Below are 23,886 nucleotides of genomic sequence, written 5' to 3' on the forward strand. Positions count from 1 at the left end.
ATGGGCTGGACCGGGTGGGGGAGGCAGAGGGGAGGTGGGCAGATTCTGGACAGGTCTCAAGTTGGGACAGACAGGCTACCCTCACTGGAGGCAAAGCGAAAAGCAGGGACTCCAGGATGACTAAGGACTATGATTAAAGCCATTAACGGAAGGAATGAGCAGTCTCAGCCAAGATGAGGAACAAGGCAGGAGCAGGTGTGGGGACAGTCAGGTGCCGCGTGGCCAAGCTGAGTGTGAGACGCCCAGAGCCTCTGGCACAGAGACTCCAGGATCAGCCGGACCCCGAGTCTGGAGCTCAGGGAAGGTCGGGCTAGGCAGAGGACCGTGGGTGTGGTGGGGCTGAGACGGGGTTCCAGTCCCGAAGAGCGGACAAGGCTGCGGACTGGGGAGTGACTGTCAAAGGGAATGGGGTTTCCTTTAGCAGGATAAGAATGTTCTAGAATCAGTGGTGACAGTGGCACGACATTGGGAATACACGAAAAACTAAACCGTGTTCTTCAAAGCGTGAATTTTATGGTATGAATTACACTTATTGAGAAAAGGAAACACTGAATGTGGGGCAGGCCTGGGCGGGCGGGGTGGGTGACCAGTGTCCTCTTTCAGCCACAACCACCACCCCAGTGCCACCACTGCCCCGTGCGTCGGTCAGCCAGGTGTCGGAGATGGTCCAGGCAGGGAAACTGAGGCTGGGTGGGCAACCGGCCGGTGCCACGGTCACGGCAGAGGACACCCCAGCCAGGAGGTCAAAGCCGACACACGGAGGCTGGCTCACCTGCCCGAGGCCCCAGGTGCCCACCCACAGACCTTCCAACCTGGGTGCCCAGGCCCCGGGCCTGAACGTGGGCCCATCCCGAGGCTCAGCTAGAGGCAAGCGGGCCGCGGAAGGTGCTAGAAAGCTGACGTGATATTTCTGCTGGCTGCCCAACAGAACAATTCATGGTGTTACGTGTGGGCCGTGGGGGAGGGAAGAGGAGAGAAGGCAAGAAGCTGGCGGTGGACCAGGGCAGAACATTCTGGACTTCGTCCTCTGCAGCTCCCAGGCCGAGCAGGCCCAACGCCGAGGTCCCGGCCTCCCCCCCACCTCCCACGGCTCCGCCTGCTCCCGAGTCCTCCCGGCTCCTCAGGCTCCTCAGCGGGTCGGGGGGCGGCCTGGCCACTCACAGCCCTGCTCGCCCTCCTGCCCAGCCACGTCCACACCGGCCTCCTCCGGCAGGAAGCCCCGCGGGGGTCCGTCTGCCCCACCCCCCACCACAGCACCGTGCCTGTGAGGACCCCCCCACCCCCTGCTGCTCAAAACCCTCAAAAACCGTGGCCCCCCCGGCCCTGGAGGGCCTTCCCTTCCTGCTCACAGGGAGTCCACCGCTGGAGGTCACAGCCCCGCCCTGTGCTGCCACCACCAGCCAGGCCGGCTGGGACGGCAGAGGCCACACCACGATGTCGCTCCTCCCAGCCCAAGACGTGACCCACTCTCTTCTGAACGAGCCACCCAATTTTTGAGGAAATTAAGTTTTAAAAATAGCCTGGGGAGGGGGAGAGCGCGTCTGCCCCGGGACACAGCCGTGCCAGCCTCTGGGCAGGGGGGGAGGGGGCAGGGGACGCGCGCAGCAGGGCTGAGGCCGGGCTCTCCTGCGGCCCACCGCTGTGTGGCCTCAGGCGAGCCCCTCCACCTCTCTGAGCACCTTTCCTGTGGTCTCGCTGAGCCTCCGTGGGTGCCCGAAGCTAGGGCTCCAGAGCTGGGCCCCCTCTCCCCAGCCCGCCGCCCAGCCCTACCACAGGACCCTGCCACAGGCCGCTCTGATCGCTTCCGTGCAGGTGACCTCACAGCCACCCCGTGGCTCCTCCGGAGGGAGGAGGTGAGCTCCTCACGCCCTCAGGGGCTTCCCTCTGAGCCTGTTTCTCAGCCCCTAAAGCAGGCCAAAGCCCAGGCAGAGCCCCTCCTCCCGGCCTGCGGGACCCAACTCCTATCAGCTGTTCCCTGCTCCACTGGCTGGCCTCAGGGCCTTTGCCCTGGATGGTCCCCCTACCCCCACCCCAGTTGCCACCGCCCCATCCTGCACACCCTGTCCTTTCCCTCCAGGCAACAAGGACATCAATGCATGTCCTCTTCATGGGGGCTGGGGGCGTCCTCCCTCAGGGCTGGGCCTGTGCGTTGACTGACCCATGACGGGTGGACAGACACCCTCTCCCCTCCCCTCTGCCCGCGTCTCAGCTTCGGGGGAGCCTCGTCTCCACGTCTGTTGGATGTGGCAACAAAAAGCTCGGGAAGGACTGTGGGCCCCCAAGACCCAGGGAGGAGCCTCGCCGTCTGTCTTGCAGCACAATCACCCACCTGTGCCTGTAAAACCCACCCCGAATCTGCCCACTGTCCCTGGCCCACGGCTCCAGGACCGCCGCAGCCCCTCCACCCTGGTGCCCCGTCTGTCCTCCACACAGCCCAGTCTCCCCACGGAGGCCACCAGAGGGCGCCCGTGAGCACCTGAGTCAGGTCCCGCCCTCCTGTGCCCACAGCCCTCCAGGACTCCTACCTCCCTGGGGGAAAAGTCCAAGTCCTCCCCTGGGTCCCCAAGGCCCTGCACGAAGGTGCCCTCCCCCCCCCGCAGTCCTCCCTCCCTCGGCCCTCCGCCTCTCCCTCTCTCCCCCTCACTCTGCTCCAGCCACATGGGCCTCCTCGCCCTTTCTCCATCATGACAGGCAGGTCCTGCCCCAGGGCCTTTGCACCGGTTGGGCTCCCCCCTCACCTGAAACACCGTTCCCAAGACCCTTGCTGGGTTTGCTCCCTTGCTTCATCTGAGACCTGGCTCAAATGTCACCCCCTCTGAAGTGTCCCCCCAACCACCTTGCCCAAAACAGTCCCTCTGAGGTCACTCTCCTCATCTCTGTGGCTTTCTTGGCCTTCCAGACACCCAGCAGCTCCTGGGGCTCATGTGTTATGTCTCCCCCACTACAGAGAGACCAGGTCTGCTCAGTCACCCCCTGACGGACACCGTCAGAGCTGAGTGTGGAGTCAGCGCTGGAGAGGGCAGCAGGGGGACACGAGGCCTCCAGGGCGGGGCCGCTTCCCAGATCAGGGCTGCATGTGCCCAGGCCGGGTGCCGGCTCCCCGTGACTCAGGGCGGACGAGAAGGCGCGAGGACAAGGCAGCGGGGCCAGCAGCCCCGAGAAGCCAGGAAGTGGCCTCACACACTTCCCAGATCGGCCGAGCGACCCGGTGGCCCTGGGGCTCCCGCTGCGCGGCCGCCTCAGCAGCGGGGCCCTGCGGGCAGCCTGCGGGGACGCTGGGAACCTCTGCGGGGGGGGTGGCAATCCCAACCCTCAGCCCCCCGGCCGGCCGAGCCACACTTGAAAGTCCCCTCTCCAAACCGGAAGGGCCGCGGCTGAGCGGAGACGGCCGGCTCTCTGCAGCCACGTGATGCTCCGAGTGGTGCGATACAACGGAGAAAGAAACCCTATGGCGTGGGGGAAGGGTGGAAGCTTCTGGTTCTGCCCTCTGGGAACCCCGAGCCCCGAGGGCCCGGCGGGGGTCCCCGCCACACTGGCGACCGCACCGGGGAGGTAGGCGGCCCCCAGCCGAGGTGCGGGACCAGGGTGCAGGCGCCCGCCGACCCCGGGCGAGACCCCAGAGCCGCAAGCACACACGCACTTGTTCGCTCAGGCTCGAAGCTCCGGGCGGCCTGTTACGCAGCGACAGCTGACTGAAGCAGGGACCACGGTACGAGCCGAGAGCCACCACGGCGGTGGGGACGCCGGCCGGTGCAGCAAGACAAGAAAAAAGGAACGGAGGTTGGAGAGAAAAGATTTCAGAAAACCCAAGAAGTAAGTGCGGCAGGGGCGCCTGGGCCGCTCAGCCAGCTGAGCAGCTCTTTTTTCTTTTTTTTAACATTTATTTATTTTTGAGAGACAGAGAGAGACAGCGTGAGCAGGGGAGGGGCAGAGAGAGAGAGAGGGAGACACAGAATCCGAAGCAGGCTCCAGGCTCCGAGCCGTCAGCCCAGAGCCCGACGCGGGGCTCAAACCCACGAACCGGGACATCACGACCGGAGCCAAAGTCATCCGCTTCACCGACTGAGCCACCCAGGCGCCCCACGGCGGCCGACTCTTGGTTTTGGCTCAGGTCATGATCTCGTGGGTTTGTGGGTTCGAGCCCCATGTGGGGCGGGGATTTCTCTCTCTCTCCCTCTCCCTCTGCCCCTCCCTGGCTCGTACACTCACTGTCGCTCTCAAAATAAACAAACAAACGTGAAAAAAAATTTTTTTCAAGAGAAGAACTAAACACAGCAGAGCAGGCGGCCGGCAGCTAACCCGAGGTCACGGCGCTCCCAGCCGAGGAGAACGGGAGTCTGGGAGTCTCTGCCCTCTGCGCCCACCCCCTGCACCTTATACGCCTGCCTCGCCTGGTTCCACGCTTGGGTGAGTTTTTATCTCTTCGGTAGCTGGCCCTTTCCAATCAGCAGACACGGGCAAGATCCCCGTCCTCCAGGGGTGCTACAAGCCCAGAGCAGGGAGGGGAAGTGGGGAAGGGGTGGACGGGGGCATGGGGGGCGGGGAGTATGTGAACTAAACCCAGCAGAAGGTCAATGGGGGGATCCAAGCAGTACGAAGTGAGCTTCCACCATCCGCTACTTTCAACTTTTCAGTACGGTTGAAAATTTTGCTTTTTAACCTCTGTTTATTTTGAGAGAGGTGGGGGAGGGGCAGAGAGAGAGAGAGAGGGGGAGAGGGAGGGAGGGGGAATCCCAAGCAGGCTCCCCTCTGTCAGCGCAGAGCCTGACGTGGGGCTCCAACAAAACCAAAGGTCTGACCCTCCACACGCTGAGCCCCCCCAGGCGCCCCTCGGTTGACAATTTTCTGAATGCAGGTTAAAGGTCAACCTGGCCCTGTGCTGCCGGGTGTTTTCAGGCTTTGGAGAAGCTCGCGTTGGGGGGTGGATTGGCCCCAGGAGTGGGCGTGGGTCTCACACACACTCGCTCAACACACCTTTGCGGCCGGCAAGGTCCCACCTCGGGGCCTTAGCCGCCACCATCACCGTGCCCGCGGCCTCGAAGGCTCCCTCCCTGCATCTCCACGCGGCCGCGGCGGGCACTCAGATGGTCTCGGCCTGAACATCGCCTCCTGGAGGGTCCACCCCTGACGCGCTGCCTAGAGCAGTCCCTTCCCACCCCACCCCTGCCCACCCTCTACCACGCCCCCGGCTCACTGATTTCGGGCCACACGTCACCGAAGGGACCTGTCCCTTCCCAGTAGAGCAGAGGCCACAGCGGGCTTGCCAGCGCTGCGTCCAGTCCCGGCACGTGGGAAGCTCATCCCGGCTCTCACCCCGACAGCCGACAGCCAGGGGGACAAAAGTCCCCGTCGCGCCAGGAACCATCGGGGCCTCAGCAGGGGCAGGACTCAGGCAAAGGCTGAAACTTCAAACTAGGGGGCAAGTCTCAAACGAAGGCTTCGGGACTAAGAAAGCCCCTTTCTGCCTCGCGGATAGTTTTTTCCTCTCACGATTTTGCGCTTACCACCCCGAACCACCCAGAAGGGTGAATTGGTGGCAGGTAAGGAATTACAGATTGTCCTGATTCCCAGCTTCCCAAAGAGCATTCTGTCCACCACTCGCTCCCTCACGCGTTCCAAACTCTGGGAGCATTCCCTGCGTGCTGGGCCCCGTTTCTGGGGACGAACTGGTTCTTTGTCTAAATAGATTTAGGGACAAAAGATCCGAGGCGCCCAGAAAAGACGCCAACGCATCGGCCGCCTGGGCGGCTCAGTCTCGGCCGAGGGTCCCACTCTCGGTTCCGGTGCAGGTCATGATCTCCAGGTTCGTGGGTTCAAATCCCGGGTAGGGCTCTGTGCTGACAGCCTGCTCGGGATCCTCTCTCTGCCGCCCCCTGCTGCTCTGTCTTTATTTTTAATGTGTAAAAATGAACATTAAAAAATAACAAAATATTTCGTGATAAAAATAGCTTAGCCGTACTCTCCTGTCTACTTCTGTCTTCTCTTCGCAGCTCCCCGTACTAAACAGCTACAGGCGCGCACACGCCCCAGCGCTGGGCGGGCGCCCCGGAAGCCACACCCCCCACCCCCTAACACTCCCGGGAGACGGCCGCCACTGGACCCACTTTGCAGCCGGGGAGACTGAGGCCCAGAGGTCTCAGAGGCAAGTTCAAGGTAGCTCAGCGGCAGGGGCTCCCGAGTCTCTGCAGACGCGCTCTGCCCGCAAGGGCTGGCGGTCGGTCTGCTCCAGGCAGCCCAAGCCGGCCCGCCCTCGCGGCGACCAGAAGCTTCCTCCCCTTGGGTGGCTCTCCCTGACCCCGCGGGCAGAGCGGCTGCTCCCACGCACCTGGCCCGGTGGCCCGCGGCCGTCCGGTCACCTGTGTGAGCCCCACCCCCACGCGGGTCCCTGGGCCCAAGGGCAGAGCCCCCGCCGGCCCAGAAGCAGAGCTCCACACGACGCTTACTCCCACACTGCCCTAGGCGCGGGCGCTCCCGGCCGGGGGCTCTCTCCACCGGCGCCAGCTTCTGTCTGGTCCCCAGCCCTCGGGGGACGCTCTGCCCGAGGTCGCCCACACCATCAGAGGCGCAGAGGGCGACAGCTCGTCTTCCACAGATTCGGACGCTGGGGCCCCGGGCTCGCCATCCCCAGACCCGGCGCCCCCGCGGTCGCCTGCCCGCGCCCACTCCCCAGCCTGTGGGCTGCTGTCTGGTCCTCCACCGTTCGGGCTCCTTCAGGCCCTGGGCCACCTCGCGGAGCCTGTCCCGGGGCCTAGTGGTTGTGGGTGTGGCCTCTCCTGGCAGCCTCTCCCTCGGAAACCCACGGAAACCCACGCCACAGCGCCGCCTTCAGGGGTCTCCTGGCTCCTCCCAGAGCCCCGCAGGGCAGGCCACTTCTCCCTGTGTCCCTCCATGACTCCCCCCCCCCCCCCCCCCCCCCCCGCACCAGCTCCCAGGCACGGGGCATCAGCTGAGAAACCCTGGAGGGCTGCGTGGAGGAAGCTGAGAGCAAGCACAGGCGGGAGCCCCGGGGGAAGAGCGAGGGGAATGTGGCTCTCACAGGTTCCCTGAGCTGGACATCTGCTGCAGGGCGGAAGGCCCAGCAAGGCCACGGGCCCTTGGGGCTTCCCCCCTGGCCTATCCTATGCCTCTCGTCTCTCTTCTTCAGAGGGGGAAACTGAGGCTCAAAGAGGTGGTGTTAGGATGTTTTGTGTTGAGACAGAAGCCTAACTCACACAGTATGTGGAGAGGGATTATTTGTTAACACAACTCAGGGGCCAGTAAACTGTGCCCTGCCGACCAGACCCGCCTGCCGTCTGTTTTTTTTTTTTCTTTTTTTTTTTTTCAACGTTTATTTATTTTTGGGACAGAGAGAGACAGAGCATGAACGGGGGAGGGGCAGAGAGAGAGGGAGACACAGAATCGGAAACAGGCTCCAGGCTCTGAGCCGTCAGCACAGAGCCCGACGTGGGGCTCGAACTCACGGACCGCGAGATCGTGACCTGGCTGAAGTCGGACGCTTAACCGACTGCGCCACCCAGGCGCCCCTGCCGTCTGTTTTGTACGTAAAGTTTTATCGGCACAAAGCCACACCCACTCATTTACCAATCTCTGCCGTGGCTTTTGTGCTCCCGCGGCAGAATCAACGCTTAAGAGAGAGACCACTCGGCCCTTCGCGGGAGGAGCCTGCTGAGCCCCGACCTAACTGAAGATGAGCTTCAAGTCTGGCGGCACCTGGGGGCCCTGAGGACTCGGTCTCCCCACCGGCCAGTGCTGCTGTCCTCCCTGCGGGGCCGCCCCCACCCCCAAGTAGGCGTCTGACTGTCCTGCAGGTCACGTGCCGAGGCCTGGGTCCCCACCCCGGAGCCAGCGGCACCCTGCCGAGGTGTGGGGGATCGGGGCTCCTCGAGGGGGACACCGGGAGACCGACGCTGGACCCTCAACCACAGACCTCCACTCGGGAAGGGCCAGCCGATGGGCGAGATCCGCGGACGGAAGGGCAGCCGCGGAGAGAGCCTCCCCCCACCTCCCCCCACCCACCAGCAGGTGCCCAATGGAGGATCACGCGCTGTCTCAGGACCAACGTGTGAGGTTTCTTGGCCCAGTTTTCTTCCCAGATATATTTTTACTCCCCGGAAGCCAGGGCTGGGCTGCAGATTCTGCACCTGAATTCTAAAATACCAAGAGCCACTGAGGCAGCCCAGGGCTGCTCGGCCAGAGGCCCCCTTGGCCTCCAGGCTAGAGGCCTCTTGCTCCCGTCACTCGCGGCAGGTGCCCACCGACCAGGAGACAGGCGGACGGTGGGAAGCCAGGCCGGGCACTCTCGCGAATGCCAGTAATTCCCTCCCCAGTGGGGGCCAGCCTCCCCGACAGGGCAGGTCTGGGCGTCCAGAATCCCAGGGGGCCGGAGCCGGCTCTGTCTGGCACAGAGGCCGAGCCAGGCGGGCACCAGGCCCCCGACGCCCGGCCGGGCTCCGGGATTGCCACCGGACCTCCCGCACCTCGAGGGTCACTCTGCATGAGGCCCGCGAGGGCCACGACTGCCCCATTCTACGGGTGACAGAGGGAGGCTCTGAAGCCACGCGAGCTGCCCGCTGGGCGGCCAGCCTTCAGGATGGCCCCCGGCCGGCCTGGTCCCCGGGTATCCACAGCTCCTGCCACGGCCGGTGGGCGTGACCGGCGGGGTACGGCCGAAGTGCGGGCCCGCGACCTCTGACCAGGTCAGACGCAGCCGCCTTCGCTCGCTCTCGGGCCGCTCAGCCGGGGAGACGCGGCCGCCGAGCGGCGAGGACACGCAAGTGGCCCTGGGAACGGAGGCCGTCTGCCGGCAGCCACCTGAGACAACAGCTCGGGACCGGCTCCTCCAGCCCCGGTCGAGCCCTCGGATGGGGCAGGAGGCTGGGGTGCGACCTCGTCAGAGACCCTGTGCCAGAACCGCCCCGCCCAGCCACCCTTGGACTCCTGACCCACAGACACCGGGAGGTGATAAGTGTGCGCTGCTGTTTAAAGCTGCCACATTTCGGGGTCTGTGTTCACAGCAACAGCTGTGACACACTGGGGGTTCCCACGTGGCCCCTGAGAGTACAGAGAAGGACAGCGGGTGGGGGGCGTCTAGACGGATGGCCTCCCTGCCCTCCCCTCCCCCTCACTCCCCTCGCCTCCCCTCACTCCCTGCACTCCTGCCACGCGACCTCCTTGCCGTTCCTCACATGCACCAGGCACAGTCCCGCCCCAGGGCCCTTGCACTCGCTTCTCTACCTAGCATACTCTTCCCCATTTCACCGTTCAGGCCTGGATCGTCTCCTCCTCAGCGAGACCTTCCTGCACACCTGGCTGATGCCGGCTCCCTGACCCGTTCTCCACCTCCATCATAACTCCTACCCCTGGTCAGTTTAAACCTCCTATTTAATCTGTGGGCCCTCCAGTGACTGCGCCCTTCGAGGCCAGGAGCCCCGTGAGGGCAGCACTCGCTACAGCCCAGGGAGGCACGTGCCCACACTTCGCACCGGGACCCGCTCCCTCCTCCCTGGTGGTGACCGCGGGAGTCACGACAAGGTCTGGGGCCAGGGCACTAGGGGCTTGGCTCAGGAGGCAGGTGTTGGAGGAGGAGGCTCGGGGCACGGCCTGCTTAGTGTCTCTAACCACTGAGCCACCGACTCCAACACCCCAGTGGCCCCAGCCAACAAGGAGCTGAGGCCCGCTGGGTCTGAACCACCCCACCCGAGGCACCCAGCAGCCCGGTGAGGTGGGTGCCACGGCCCCGAGAAGCCAGGTCACCTGCCTGAGGTTCCCCGGGAAAAAGTGGGCACGGATGCACGTGATTCCGGGTGGCCGGGCTCCAGCCTGAGCCACAGGCACACGCGTGGAAGGGGACAGGAAGAGCCAGCCATGCTCGAGGGGGCAGGGCCTCCCAGGACGAAGGAAGGAAGAGCCGGTACAAAGGCCCGGGGGCAGGGCTGTGCCCGCAGAGTTGGGGGGAATCAGCAGAGGCCCAAGTGGCTGGAACAGAGTGAGGAGAGTGCAGAGACGTGACGGACCTTGCTGCTCCTGTCACCCTGGGGACCCACACGTGGCTGGTGAACCTCAGGGTCCGTGTCCAGGCCTTCCCAGCCTGGCGGCTTCCTGGAGGCAAGCCTGCGATCCATCTTGGCCCCTGCTACGACTGGAGGCCAGGCCAGGGCTGGAGGCTGATCTGGGGGCTGAACGAATACCCACGCCACCCCCGCTGCTCCCGTCACCGGGGCAAAGGCCTCGCCCACCTGGTTCTGGCCTCTGCCTGGGCTCCCTCTGGGCTCCACCCGCTATGGGCTTCCCTCCGAGCCCGGCATACAGTGAGCGCTCAATAATGAGCTGGGTGACTAGCGCGTGTATAATGGGGTATCGAACAGCGTGTGAGACAACACGCTGGCTCTGAAGTCAGGAAGTAAGAGCCAAGCCAAGCTTAATGCATTAAAATGGAAAATGCGGGAAAGTGCGGGGGGTGCCTGGGTGGGTCGGGCGAAGCGTCATCTGACTTTGGCTCAGGTCGTGGTCTCCTGGTCTGTGAGTTTGAGCCCCACATCGGGGTCACTGCTGTCAGCACAGAGCCCGGAGCCTCCTTCGGATCCTCTGTCCCCCCCTCTGCCCCTCCCCCACTCGCACACACGCGCTCTCTCTCCCTCTCTCTCAAAAATAAACAAACGTTTAAAAAAATGTAAAATGCAGAACAGAGTTGGAAGATTCACGTTTCCCCATTTCAAAATGGGCTCCAAAACCTCGGTGATCAAGGCAATGTGGTCCGGGCGCAGACAGACGGGGACGCTCGTCTGGACGCCCCGGAATGGTCCAGGATACATCGGTGGGAATCCAGAACCAAACATGCACATTCCCGGCCGGCTGATTTCGACGAGCACCCAGACGACTCAGTGTCGACCGGCGGCTCTGGGACAACCGGGTTTCCACGCACGAGGAGTGACGTCGGGCCCTACCTCACACCGTATGCACTGGGAACACGAGACGCGGCAGAAATCTAAGCCCACGGAACGGATGGAACCATAAAGCTCTGGGAAGAAAAGTAAATCATTGCGTTGAGTCAGGCCGTGGTTTCTTGGACGTGACCGCTTTAGTCCAAGCCACCAAAGGAAACATGAGCTGGACTTCCTCAAAATGAAAACGTCTGCCCTGCAGGGCGCCCGGCCAGCTCAAGTCAGCGCAGTGTGCGACTCTGGATCTCGGGGTTGTGAGCTCGAGCCCCGTGTGGGGCACAGAGATCACTAAAAAAATAAACTTGAAATAACGTTTGCACTTCAAAGGCCACCACCAAGAAAGCGGGGAGGCAACCGACAGAATGGGAGAAGGTATCTGCCAATCAGAGGTCTGATGAGGGAACTGTATCTAGCATATATAAAGAGCGCTTACAATTCAACAATAAAATGAACCCAAACGGAAAATGAGCAAGGGATCTCAACACCCACTTCTCCGCAGGAGGACGTACAGATGGCCAGCAAGCCCAGGAACACATGCTCCGCGTCACTGATCATCAGGAAACACAAATCAAAACCCCAGCAAGACACCACTTCACGCCCACGAGGACGGCTAGAATCAAGCAGACACACGGTGACAAGTGACGTCCAGGACGTGGAGAAGTCAGAACCCTCACACACGGCTGGTGGGACTGGAGAGTGCGGCCGTCATCCATACGTCATGGACACTGCCCGTAACCAAAAGCGGGAACAACCCAGATGTCCGTCAACAGATGATCGCCATCCACTTCACGGAACGTCACTCGGCCCTGAACGGGAGCGAGTCGCCGACACGCACTGCCCCACGGACGGGCCCTGAACACAGGACCCAGCGAGGGAAACCAAGGGTGAGGGCATCCTAAGGCGGAGAGAGCACATGCCTGCCAAGGCCCTGTGGGAACAGGACAGGATGCTTTGGGGGAACAGAAAGCCAGGGTCTGGGGTGGCTGGAGGGGAAGGTGCGCCTGGGGGAGCTGAGAATGGAGGCGGGGGTGGGGGCGGTCTCGAGGGGGGGGCAGAGCCCGGACCACCGGCCGACCCCTCCTCCCCCAGGCTGAGACCCACTCCCACGCGTTCTGCCCCCTCCTGCATCCCCGCCCGATCTCGATCTCACTGCACGAAGCGAATGTTCCTGCAGTGGTAAACAGGAAGCCTTGCAAAGGATGGGGGGAGGGTGGCCATGAATCCAGAACCCGGCAGGCCTTAGGCCGGCGGACGGCTTTCCAAAGCTCCGGCTCGCAAAAGAAAGAGAAAGAAGGTTCCAGAACTTTCACCACTCTTGCCACAAACACGGCGGTGCACACGGCCATGCCAGGCACAGGCCTCCCACCAAAGTCCAGGCCGGAGGCCTGAGGGGACCAGGTGGGCTTCCCGAGGGAGCCGAGAGCGGGGGCGAGGCTCACTCACAGCTGCTCAGGCAGAAGGTTCCGGTGCTGGGGTCGGGCCCGGGAGACCAGCTGCTCCCAGGTCTCCAAGTGAGATCCCGGATCCTAGCGAGGGATCAAAGACCGCCATCCGGGGCAACTCTGGACGCACCGGCACAACGCGGGTCCTGACTGTGGACTCTGCACGGATGTTACACTTCCTGAACCTGATCTCTGCACTTGGCGGAGGGGCGTCTGTCCGCAGGGTACAGAGCTGCTCACCATTCCGACTGCGCATCTGCAGACCCACCCCCGGCTACCGCAGCCCCCGATCGGTACTCGGGAGCCCTTCCCGGCCACCTGGAGACGCACGCGGGGCACCGAAAACTGTCACCTCCCGTGCACGCGTCCAGCCGAGCGTAGCCTGCTTCCTGTCTCCCCCCTTGTGCTGTAGACGGGGGCCCTTTCTGTGGGCTACCGAGAGGCGGGTTTTACGTTTTGTGCCGTTTGGTGGTGGTTTTCACCGTTCACAACGGCCCCCAGGCTCAGAGCCGCGGTGGTCGGGCGTTCCTGAGCCCAGAGGACGGCGACGCGCCTTAGAAAGTGTGTTAGACACGCTTCCACCCGGCAGGAGTTGGCGCTGCTCGTCACGAGGTCGCTGCTAACGACGCAACAGTATGTATCTGACAAGGGTCTTTACGCAGAGGCACACACGGCGTGAGGTTGCACACGGACGTGATCTGGCGATGGAAACGTGGGGACCAGAGGCTCGCGGGGACCTGCGTGTTTCCCAGGAGCCGCACCTCAGTATTCCCAAACTCCACAGAACTGCGAATAATGAGAACCCACCTCTGTACTTGAGGACGAAGGGGCTTCCAACGGACTCTCAAAGGACCCGCAAAATCGCACACAGGCGATAACACCCATTCAGAGAGACGTGTCGGCAGCTGGCGAATCTCAGCTAAGAGCCTCGGGGTGTTTGCCGCAGTATCTCGCAACTTTTTCTGCAGCCTTGAACGTTTTCAAAATACGACGTTAAAAAAAAAAAAAAATTAAAGGTACGTGCGAATGCAGAAAACCACCTGGAATGACTGACGGTTGGTTACCTCCTCCTAGAAACAGAGAGGGCAAGACACAAGTCCTCCCTGCCTCCTGACCACAGGGCAGGCTGCTGCTTTTTAAAGGAAACGTGTTATTACTCGTAGTTACAGGCTCGCCTGCTGCAAGAAGACAGGCAGATGAGCGGGACAGAATAGAAAGTCCAGAAATAGACCAGCCGCATGCAGGAATCTGGGATGTAATAAAGGGGGCATCTCAAATCGGTGAGGGAAGCAGATTTTCCACAAACCGTTGGGGCAACCCCGCGCCCCCTGGAAAACCGTGGAACCATGAAATCCTCATACACCGTACGCGGGGGTACATCCCAAATAGAGCAGGACTTTAAATGCTTAGAAAAAGGCGAAACCGCCTTAGTACTAGAAGAATTAGAACCTCGGGACGGAGAACACATTTCCACCCGTGACATCAAACTGAGAAACCGTCAAGGGGAGATGGATAAACTTGACCACATAAATACAAAGATACCTGCCCGATATCAACTATCATCATGAGAGAAAACGGGGAAGGACTACTTACGCCTGTGTCACGAATTTAAAAAAAAAACACCAAAAAACTTTCACGATATATAAAGAGCTCCCACAAATCAATAAGAAAAAGACTGGTAGCCCAATCGAATACGGGAAAGACGCAGCTCCGTGGTTCCCATCAAACAGAGAGAGTTCCGAGATGTGCGTTATTAAACGTGGCAAAAGGGGTGGGCGATGAAAAGCGGTCTGGCCCAAGCGCACCCCAGAGCGTCCTTCATACACAAATGCCCCAACAGCACCCCGCTCCTTAAACCTTCAGCGGCAACCCCACGCATCCAGAACAAAGGCCAAGAAACGTGTGCGTGGCACACGTACGAGACAGAAAGCAGTTGTGACAAAACACCGGGGGTTCCTTTTTCCAACGAAGTCACAGGCTAGGCCCCCAAAAGGCCTTCGCTCACCCTGGCTCAAGCACTTAGGGCGCCCTGGGCCGGACCCCCAGCCCTCCAGCGTGGCTCAGTGGGGCAGCAGGTGCAGGGCCCTGTGGCTAATCCGCAAGGTCAGTAATCCCCACGGTGGGCAGTCCGCGGCTCCAGGCCCTGCCGGCCAGCTGGCGGCAGCAGGCAATCCCCAGGGGGGTCTCAACCTGCCCGGTCACGAGTGGGGACACGTGTCACTCACAGCGGCAGGCGGTGCGAGCAGGAAGGCCCGGGAGCCCGAGACCCTCCTGGAGCCCGGGCCTCCCCGGCGATAAATGCCGATGTCGCGTAGCTGTCTGTCATTCAGTGAGCACCACCCCGGGGGCCTCGGGCCTCTCCCGATTCCTGTCCCCCGTGCCCTCATCTTGAGAGGAGCTGGGCGGGGGGGGGCAGGGACTTCACTTGCTCAGAGGCGCAGCTGTCTGCGGCCAAGGCGGCGTGAGACCCGGGCTTCCCCGCCCAGGGTCCGTGGGACTCCACCTGCCTTGCCCCCCCCCCCCACCAGCTCCAGGGCACAGACCAATCCCTTCTGGCTTCTTCGGCTCCCTCACCCCCCTCACCCCCCATGGCCTCCACCCAGGCTCCCAGCACAACTCAGCACCACTCATCTGACACCTGTCCCGGGAGGCTCCTTCCCGACCAACTAGCCAGAGTGCTGCGCCAGGGCCCCCCCAAGGCCCCACGTGACTGGCCTGGCCCATTTCGGCCCCCCCACGACAAGAACTTTGTTTCCGTGGCTCAAATGAGCCAAGCTCATTCCTACCTCAGGGCCTTTGCACAGGCCAATCCCTCTGCCCGCTAACCCATCTCCCGTGGCTGCTTTTCTCACTTGGGCCACTCCTCCCCGACCACCCCGGCTGCAGCTTGCCCCACACTGGACACCGGTCTCTTTCCCCTCCGCGTGCTCACCACTGACCAGCACGCACTCACTCAGGGGATGGCAGCATTTTCCACAAGGCGCAAGACCGCGGGCATTTCTGACTCTGCGGGCCATAAGGTTTGTAGCCCAAAAGCCATCACAGGCAGCGTGTGAGTGGGCGGGCACGGCTGTGTGCGAAGAAAGCCCGCCCGACAAAAACTGGTGCTGGGTGGGACTCGGCCCAGAAGGCAGTCTGCTGACGACCGGTCCTCTCGGTTTGCTCGCCGGCCACCGTCATCCTGACCCCCGCCGATCTGAGAGCCCGCGAGAGCAGGGAGGGAGCCCCCGGCTCGCCGCACCTAGAGCCCACGGCAGGAGCTTGGACGATGTTTCATCAGCACCGTCCAAGGGCTGAGGAGTAAGTAAGCGACTGCTCGCGCTGGGTTCTGCGCGGGAGGGGCGTGCAGCACGGGGGCCTCTTCCACCCACGCACCCATCTGAGGAGGGAAAGTCCCCGCGCCCACATGGCGTTGTCCACGCGCCTGGTGCCCCTCTAAGGGCTTACGAGTCAACCCGCTCGATTCAGCCCTAGGAGAAAGGTACAGTCATCGCACCCGCCTCACAGATGGAGACGCTGAGGCCGGGTGTCCCTGGCTGGTAAAGGATGCAGCTGGGATGTGAACCAAGGGGTCTGGCTCCCAGGCCTCTCTCCACGGAGGGGACCGGACCGTCAGAGGTAAAAGCGTCACATCGCCAGGAAGCGTCCAGGGCAGAATTCCGACTGGGAGATTCCAGCCGACTCGCCACAAGGGGATAAGGGACCACTCACCCACAACCGCAGAGGAGGCCTCTGGCGACAATGCCCCAGCCCAGCCCAGCCCTGTGGGCCCTGTGGGCCCTGTGGGCCGTCTTCTCTCTCTCCTTCAGGCCTCCCTCCGTCAGGGGAGGCTTCACTGAGGAGACATTTGAGCAAAACCTTGAAAAAACTAAGGAAGCAAACGACACAGATATAAAGGACAAACGTTCTAGACAGACGGCACAGCGTGTGCAAAGGCCCTGGGGCAGGGGCAGGACCAGGCCTAGGAGGAACAGCAAGGACCAGGCCCAGGTGGCTGGAGCAGAGTGGGCAAGGGGAAGACAAGGGGAGGGGAGGGAGGGGATGGGGCAGGTCGTGCAGGGCCTTGGGGGCCTCAGGGAGGACTTGGGCTTTTACCCCTAGGGAGGTGGGAGCCCTAAAGGGCTGTGGGCAGAGGCGAGCAGGACCTAAGTCAGTTTTTAACAGGAGCCTTCTGGAATGAGCTGTAGGGTGCATGGGAAGAGACGAGGGACCAAGCCAGTGACGGATGATGGGGCTACACCAGGACTGGCAGAGGAGGAAGAAGTAGGCAGATTCTGGGTCCATTTTGAGGACAAAACCAGCATAATCTGCCACCAGATTAGATGTGGGAGGGGGCTGGCGGTGGGGGGGGGGGTGCTGGGAACGAAGCCAACTGTTCTGTGCTCTCACGCAAGCAGGAAGGATAGGAGGGAAATGGCTCGGAACAGCAGACCGCAGCACGGGCCAAGAGCCCACAGGCAGATGACGGGCCCCGTGAATGCATCCAAACCCCCCCAAACCAGCGGAGAACCCCATCGGGCCCTTTCTGGACCAGGCCTTGGGAGCGAGGAGCGGGGCATTTAAAGTAACCAGATTCTAAACCCCAAGATGCCATTTCCCCTCCATCAGATTGGCCCAAATCACCGAGGCTGGTAACATTCAGAGCTGGCAACGCTGGCCAGAGTCTCTCTCCGCCCCTGCCAGACCTTTCTGGAAAGCCAACAGGCTTCAGATAAGAATTCTCAATCTGCTCGCCATGAGCCAGCCATTCCAGAACAGGGACTTCAACCGCCAGACAGTAGTTAAAGCGCCACAGTTGGGGCCACGTTCAAAGACCTTCCCCACGGCACTGCTTCTCACAGCAGAAGGTGGACGCCAGGGGCAGCCAGAACGGGCCTCAGCAGCAGGGGGGCACGCTCGTTAAGGGCTGGTGCCTAAAACGGGCTGTCCCCGCCGGTCATCGGGCACTCTCGACACGCCGACGCGTGCTAACTCCGGTAAGGCTCACAGCCAGCCCCAAGTAGGCGTAGGTATCACCCCGTGTTACAGACGGGGACACCGGGGCCCAGAGAAGTCAAGGCACTCGTTACTCAAGGCCACACCGCGATCGGGTGGAGGCCGGGCAGTATGTCTGGGGCGCGCGCCCCCTAAACCACGCACCGTATCCCTCCTTCCGAAGAAAATAAAAGTTGATACCCACATGGGGGGAAACCCACGTTACCGCGGATAAACAGCAAACCATGTTATGGAACAGCAGGTGTGGTGCCGGGGTTTCTCGTCCAGGGCGACTGTGTCTCCAGGGGACACGGGAGCTGTGTGTGGGCGCTTAGGGTCATCACAACCCGGGAGATCCCGGCACTGAATGGGCGGGGCCGGGGATTCTGCGCAACACCCCACGGCGCCCGGGACGGGGCCTCCAAAACAGAATTCTCCGGCCCAAACGTCAATAGGGCCGAGGCGACGACCCCTGGTGTGGTATGGAACCATCTCGGCACAAAGACGCTTAGGGACTTCTCTAATCCCTGAGCAGGAGGGAAAGTGTGGAGACTTACTGCCCAAACTTAGGACTCACATCAGGAGAAACGGGCCCGGAAGGGAAGGAGCAGCTTGTAATTTTAAAGCGAGGGAAGTAAACGATTTGCTGGGGGAGTCAGATTTCTGCGCATTTTGGTGACAGGCAGTCGGGGCTGACCCCTTATCTTCCTGCCCCCCACGCTCAGACCCAGCCACCGCTGGGGCCTGGGGCTTTATCTGCCCCCCAGTGGCTCACGGAGCCCCTGATAAAATAAACGTCTGCTATGCGGCTTTCTTGTGGTCACTGAGTCTTGGGCTGTTTTGTCTCTGACCAGCGCAGGCCAGAGGGTTGATAGCGGAGGTCAGGGGTTTGATAACGGAGCGCGCTGGGTCCCCGAACCGCGTCTAGGGCTAGCCAGGCCAGGGCACCAGTCCCCGCCCAGACCAAGGGCGAGGCAACAGGATGGTCGAATGAAGCGGGTCATCTACCAAGCGCTTCCAGATGGCAGTGGGGACAGGAGCGGTGGGAGCCTTCCAGAACCAGGGGGACACTCGCTGGCCCTGGCGCTCTCTCTCCAGACTCCCCCCCCCCCGCTGCACGCAGCAGACCCCACCTGCCAAGGAAGCTTCAGGAGGCCTGGGGGAGAAGGAAGACGGGTGCCCATGTGGGTGTCTGCAGGGCCTCTGCTGGTGAGGGCTGCCTGAGGAGGATCCTGCAGATCCGGAAACTTCTGTCTGGAGGCTTGAGAATGCCACCCAGAGGGAGCCTTGCAGGAGCGGGGGCCATTCCTCTGGGCAGCAGTTAGGGAACAGCAGGTGGGGGGAGCCCATGGGCCAGACCAGGCCACCGGGCTCCCCCCACCTGCTGTTCTGAAGACCGAGGGAGGAGGCAGGGGCCCTACACACCAGGAGCCGCCCCCCAGCGTCCAGGTAGAAGGCTGGGGCGGGGGCTATTTCTGCCCCCCCCCACACTTGCCTGCAGAGCCACCGCACTGAAGGCATTTTGAGAAGCCACGTCCTTAGCCCCCTCCTGTGATAAGGAGGTAAACTGAGGCCCAGAAAGGCAATGAATGGCCACTGCACCGGAGACCGGGGCTGGTGACTCCCACGAAGAGAAATGAGATAGTCAGGAGGCCCAGATGGCCTCGAAGACCCCCCACGTCCACGCGGGCAGCGCCTGCCCTTCACCACCAATAAGCTGTGCCCATAGGGGTGACTGCCCGTGGAAGGAAGGGGCGATCCCCCAAGCGGATGCCAGCAAGGTGGGCCCCCCCCCCCCCGCAGCAGTGTGTCCAGGAAGGGGGAGGGGGCACATCTGGGACAGTGTCACCTCCCTGCTATGCCCACCTAGGAGACCTGGCCTCTCACCGGCACGGAGGTACTCCACCATCCCACACGCCGACAGGCCTGGGTGGGATGCCGTCCCCAGGCGCCCTCGGCAGGGGGCGGCGCACCCACCCACAGCGTGGTCTCATCGCCCCCCCTCCAGACGGGAGGACCCGTCTTCCCCGCGCGCCTCCGGAGGGGGCTGCTGCCCCCACGGCCTCCCAGAACGGGGCCCTGCACCCACCCCCGCGGTCCCCCCCCCCCGGCATCCCGGGGAAGGGCGGCGCCGCCCCGAGCCCCCCAGGCGGGGCGCTCCATCCTCCCCCGAGCCCCGCGTCCCATCCCCCCCGCGAGCGCCCCCGAGTGGAACGTTCCGGCCTCGCAGCCGCGGGTCCCGCCGCCCCTCCGGCGCTCGGGCGGGTCCACTGGGCCCCGGCGGGGGGAGGCCAGGCGGGTCCACTCGGGGAGCGAGGAAGGACGGAGGTCCGGGACCGTTACCTGCCGCCGCCCCGCTCTCCGAGGCCCAGGACGCCTCCGAGGTCACGGCCCCCGCCTCGGCGCTCTCCGCCTCGTCCGGCACCTCCAGCTCCATGGCCGCGCGCGCGGACCGGCCGGCGGCTGCACCCGAGCTGCGGCCGCCGCCGCCGAACAACAACCGCCGCCGGCCGGAGGGCGGAGGGAGGGGGCCGGGCCCAGGGAGCGGGGGGCGGGCCCGGAGGCGGGGCCGGCGTGCGCCGTGGCGCAGCGCGCGCGCCGCCAATCGGGGCTCGGGGGGTGGGCCCGCGTGCGTCTCCGCGCCTCGAGCGCCCCCAAGCGCCCGGGGGGTGGAAGGGCAGCGGCTTGCCCTCGGCTTAATCCTATTGCCCTAATCCTCTCGCAGGTGATAAACACGAGTCATGTCCAAGATTAATCAAGTATCTACCGTCATATTGCAGGTGACACTTATGGCATACGCTTTGTCCTAAGTAGGAATTCTAATGGCATAATAAATGAGTTTGATTTGTGTTATATGCACAGTGTATAAATGAGGCGGTATTGAGATAGACATACCAATGCCATTGCTAAACAAAGTACATTATTATGATGTATATAGTGTCAACGTATAACATGCACGTATCATATATATGACGTATGACATCACGTACAACATAATGGTAAGTAAGTTATAAGTGACAACATGATCAAAAGCCAGGCTGGGCGCTAAAGCCTCTGCATGCGATGCGTAGTTGGGGACCTATTTCTTGTTTACTTGTTTGTTTGTTTCTTTTTACTGCTAATACGCTCCCAGTACCTAACATAGAACAGAACACCTAGAATAAAATACATATTTGATAGTATTGATCAACCAGATGGGAACCGTTATCATTTCCGTTTTACGCACAAGAAAAGGGGAGTTCAGAAAGCTGAAGCCACTTGCTTGGAATCACAAAGAATCATTACCATGCTGCGCCTCAGTGTATGAAGAATGACGAGGGGCGCCTGGGTGGCTCAATCCGTTGGGCGTCTGACTTCGGCTCGGGGCATGATCTCGCAGCTTGTGAGCTCAAGCCCCGAGTCAGGCTCTGTGCTGACAGCTGGGAGCCTGGAGCCTCTTCAGATTCTGTGTCTTTCTCTCTCTCTCTGCCCCTCCCCCGCTCACACTCTGTCTCTCAAAAGTAAATAAACATTAAAACAAACAAAAAAAGAATAATTGTGTTCACTCCGTCATTAAAGTTTAATGGTGAATTTATTAATGACATGGCTAGGAGGTTACTAATTCTGAGGTCACGATTCGGGGGATAATAAATGTTGGTATTATTAGGTTTATTCGTGACTAATGATTTCTGCCGAGGGGGGGGATAGTGGGGGAGTCTGGGCGCCCAGCTAGTGAGGGACAGACCTAGGATGTTTCCACCCAAGCCTGTCTGAGTCCGGAGACTGTGTGGGGTGCTTGGCGATGAGACGATAGGGAATCAGGAAAATGGAGCGGGTCACAGGCACACCTGGAGGTTACAAAGATGTTTCTGAAATGTTCTCCATCAAAACAAGGACACAAGTCAGGAAAGGGAAGGGATGAAGAACAGAATTCGGGATGTGGCAAAAGGAATCCCCAGCTTAGCTGGCTGTGCCCCGTTAGAAGACCGCCAACCCGTAGTGGACTCGAAAGGCTCCAGGGAATCAGAAGGTGAAGGAGAAACACGATGTGTCCATCCACACGTTGGAATATTATCCAGCCTTGGAAAAGAAGGCAATCTGCCACCTGCTACAATATGGATGGACCCGGACGTCCCTGTGCGCGGTGACAGGAGCCGGACACAGAAGGACACGTCCCGCGTGACCCCACTCACAGGGGGTCCCCAGAGAAGTCCCGTCTGTCCACAGAGACAGAGAGCGGATGGTGGGAGCCAGGGGTGGGGCAGGGGGCGGGGAGTCCGTGCTTCCTGCGGACAGAGGCTCAGTCTGGGGAGATGGAAAGTTCTGGAGACGGGTGGTGGGGGCGGGTGCACGAGAGCGTGAGCGTGCCTGATGCCAGTGCACTTAGAGACGGTTAAGGTGGCACATTTTACGTTATGTGCATTTTACCATCGTTTAAAACCAAAAAAAAAAAAAAAAAAAAAAAGGCTCCAGTTAGAGCTCTTTGGACACACGCCATAGACAGATCTCCTGAATCATCTTGAATCTGTTTTGAAAGACGAGAGCAGGGGTTCTTGGACCAGCAGCGTCGGCATCAGCATCATCTGGGAGCTCGTTAGACGTTCCCAGGGCATCAGACCTCCTGTATCCAACACACCCACCACCCGCGGGACCTATAATCCGAGTTTCAAGGACCCCCCCCTCACGCCCCCACCCTGACACTCCAGGCGATTCAGATGCCCGAGTTTGAAAGCCACTGCTTCAGACACGTGGAGAAGGGCCGGGGGTCGGGCCAACGATAAGGATCAGGACGAAGAAGCAAATTAAAAAAAAAAAAAAAAAAAAAAAATCAACTCTCAGGTTGATTCTGAATCTCTCCTGGAAGGAAGTCAATACGAAAACTGAAATCACCGAAAAGTAGCAAAACAGGTCTTCTCTAGACACGCGGAAGTGTATGTCAGTCGGTTGAAAGACGGAGGGGCCCTCTGGGAAGGGTGAGATCGTGGGGTGGCAATGGTACCGCTAAGTGTAGCGAATCGAAATGAACATTTGACCCTTCGGAGTGCGCGCGTTAAGCGCGCGCATTACTGAAAACACACGAAAGTCATAAATAATAAATAAAACACCCCCAAACTAGTGTTGCTGTGGGAGGCAGGAGAGCTTGGGCAGGGAAGGGGGAGGAGGGGCGAGGGGCGGGGGCGGGGGGAGGACGCAGCTTCTGACCCTCCTCCTCCCTCCTCTCACATCCCTGCTCCTTGGTTCCCATTTCACAGGCTGGGAAACGGAGGCTCCCGGCTGGGGCCGGTTTCCTGGTTTCTGGCGCCCCCTGGTGGCTATTACCGTCAGCACCAGGTGCTGCAGATGGGGACTCCACGCGTCGTCTGTCCTACAATTCACTCATTCATTCATTCATTTTTGCCACAAATTATCTACTGAGCACCCGCTGTATACCAGGCGCTGTTCCAGGCCACGGAGACACAGGAACGAGCAACACAAAATCCCCGAGCTCAATGAGGTGACAGGCTGGAACGGCAGATAAGGGGCCACACGACACGAGGTAGTTTCAGGGGCCACACGACGACAGAACGGGTTGGATAAAGACGGACTTAACGGATAAGGCGTTCGGATGCATTCAGCGCCTGCCCCGGCGTGGTCCCATGCGACCATCATGCAAGCCGATTTAAATTTAAAACTTTCAGTGTGGTTTTAAATGTTCTAGGAATCACAGTTCGAAGGGGGAAAAGTGACCAGGGAAGGTGAATTTTAACAGTATGGGGCGCCTGGGTGGTTCAGTCGGTTGAGGGTCCGAGGTCAGCCCCCCGGGGTCATGATCTCACGATTGGTGAGTTCGAGCCCCACATCCGGCTCTGCGCTCTGCTCACCCTCTCTGTCTCAAAAATAAATAAAACATTTTAATAAAAAAATATATATATGTCGTTTAACCCAGTACATCCGAAGTATTGTCATTTCAACGCGGAATCAATATTAAAAATAGCGACGCGTTTTCCGTTCTTTTTCGCCTGCTGAGCCTTCCAGATCCACGTGTGTCTTACACTCACCCAAACCTTGTCCTTCCGCCCCGTGGGTGGGTAGTGGCTGGAGGGTGTGGGCCTACTGGGCGCCCACTTGACAAGCACGCATTCATTTCTTCGACCTTCGAAACGGCCCTAGGAAGCAGGTGCTGAGTGTTTTCCCCACTTCTCGGGCGAGGAAACTGACAAGGCTCGGTGACTTGCCCAAGGCCACCCAGCGGGGAAACGGTTGACCCTTCCTGGCCTCAGAATCCCGGCCGGTGAGCCTGGGGCCGAGAGGCGGAATTTGCGCTCAGATCTGTCCGGTGGGAAGTGGACCGTCTCTCGGCAAGTGCGAGGGCTTGGCGGTCTCGGGTTCAAGGACAGTAGTGAGAAGGGGGGCGGGGGTTTCCCCGAGGACCTGCCCGCGTGTCCCAGTCCCCGCGCTGACGCCAGGGGCTCAAGGTTCAGCGGCGTGAGCAGGGCGGGAGCCCGGCGTCCCCGGGGCCTCTGGGTGAGCAGGGGTTAAGGCCAGCTGCTCCCACGTGAGGGCACCTTGCG

At 61.3% G+C, this 23,886-nt stretch overlaps 1 protein-coding gene and 1 long non-coding RNA gene across 5 annotated transcripts in view; one reads left to right on the forward strand and one right to left on the reverse strand.

Annotated features, from left to right (window-relative positions):
- PIP5K1C (phosphatidylinositol-4-phosphate 5-kinase type 1 gamma) overlaps nt 1-19,876 on the reverse strand; it is a 50,166-nt gene extending 30,290 nt beyond the window's left edge. Inside the window, exon 1 of one of the 4 annotated variants that reach the window (XM_023243747.2) lies at nt 19,700-19,876. In XM_023243747.2, the coding sequence (XP_023099515.1) occupies nt 19,700-19,793 (94 nt within the window). In that variant the 5' untranslated portion in view covers nt 19,794-19,876. The remainder of the gene's footprint in view (nt 1-19,699) is intronic. The other 3 variants (XM_023243758.2, XM_023243765.2, XM_023243767.2) reach the window with 3 other exon arrangements.
- On the forward strand, nt 3,019-6,260 carry LOC109497815. Its single transcript, XR_006589184.1, has 3 exons — nt 3,019-3,813; nt 4,259-4,407; nt 5,991-6,260. It is a non-coding gene; the product is annotated as an uncharacterized LOC109497815 (long non-coding RNA).
- Nucleotides 19,877-23,886: the final 4,010 nt, after the last annotated feature.

This window comes from Felis catus, chromosome A2 (genome assembly GCF_018350175.1).
Source record: "Felis catus isolate Fca126 chromosome A2, F.catus_Fca126_mat1.0, whole genome shotgun sequence".
Taxonomy (NCBI): domain Eukaryota; kingdom Metazoa; phylum Chordata; class Mammalia; order Carnivora; family Felidae; genus Felis; species Felis catus.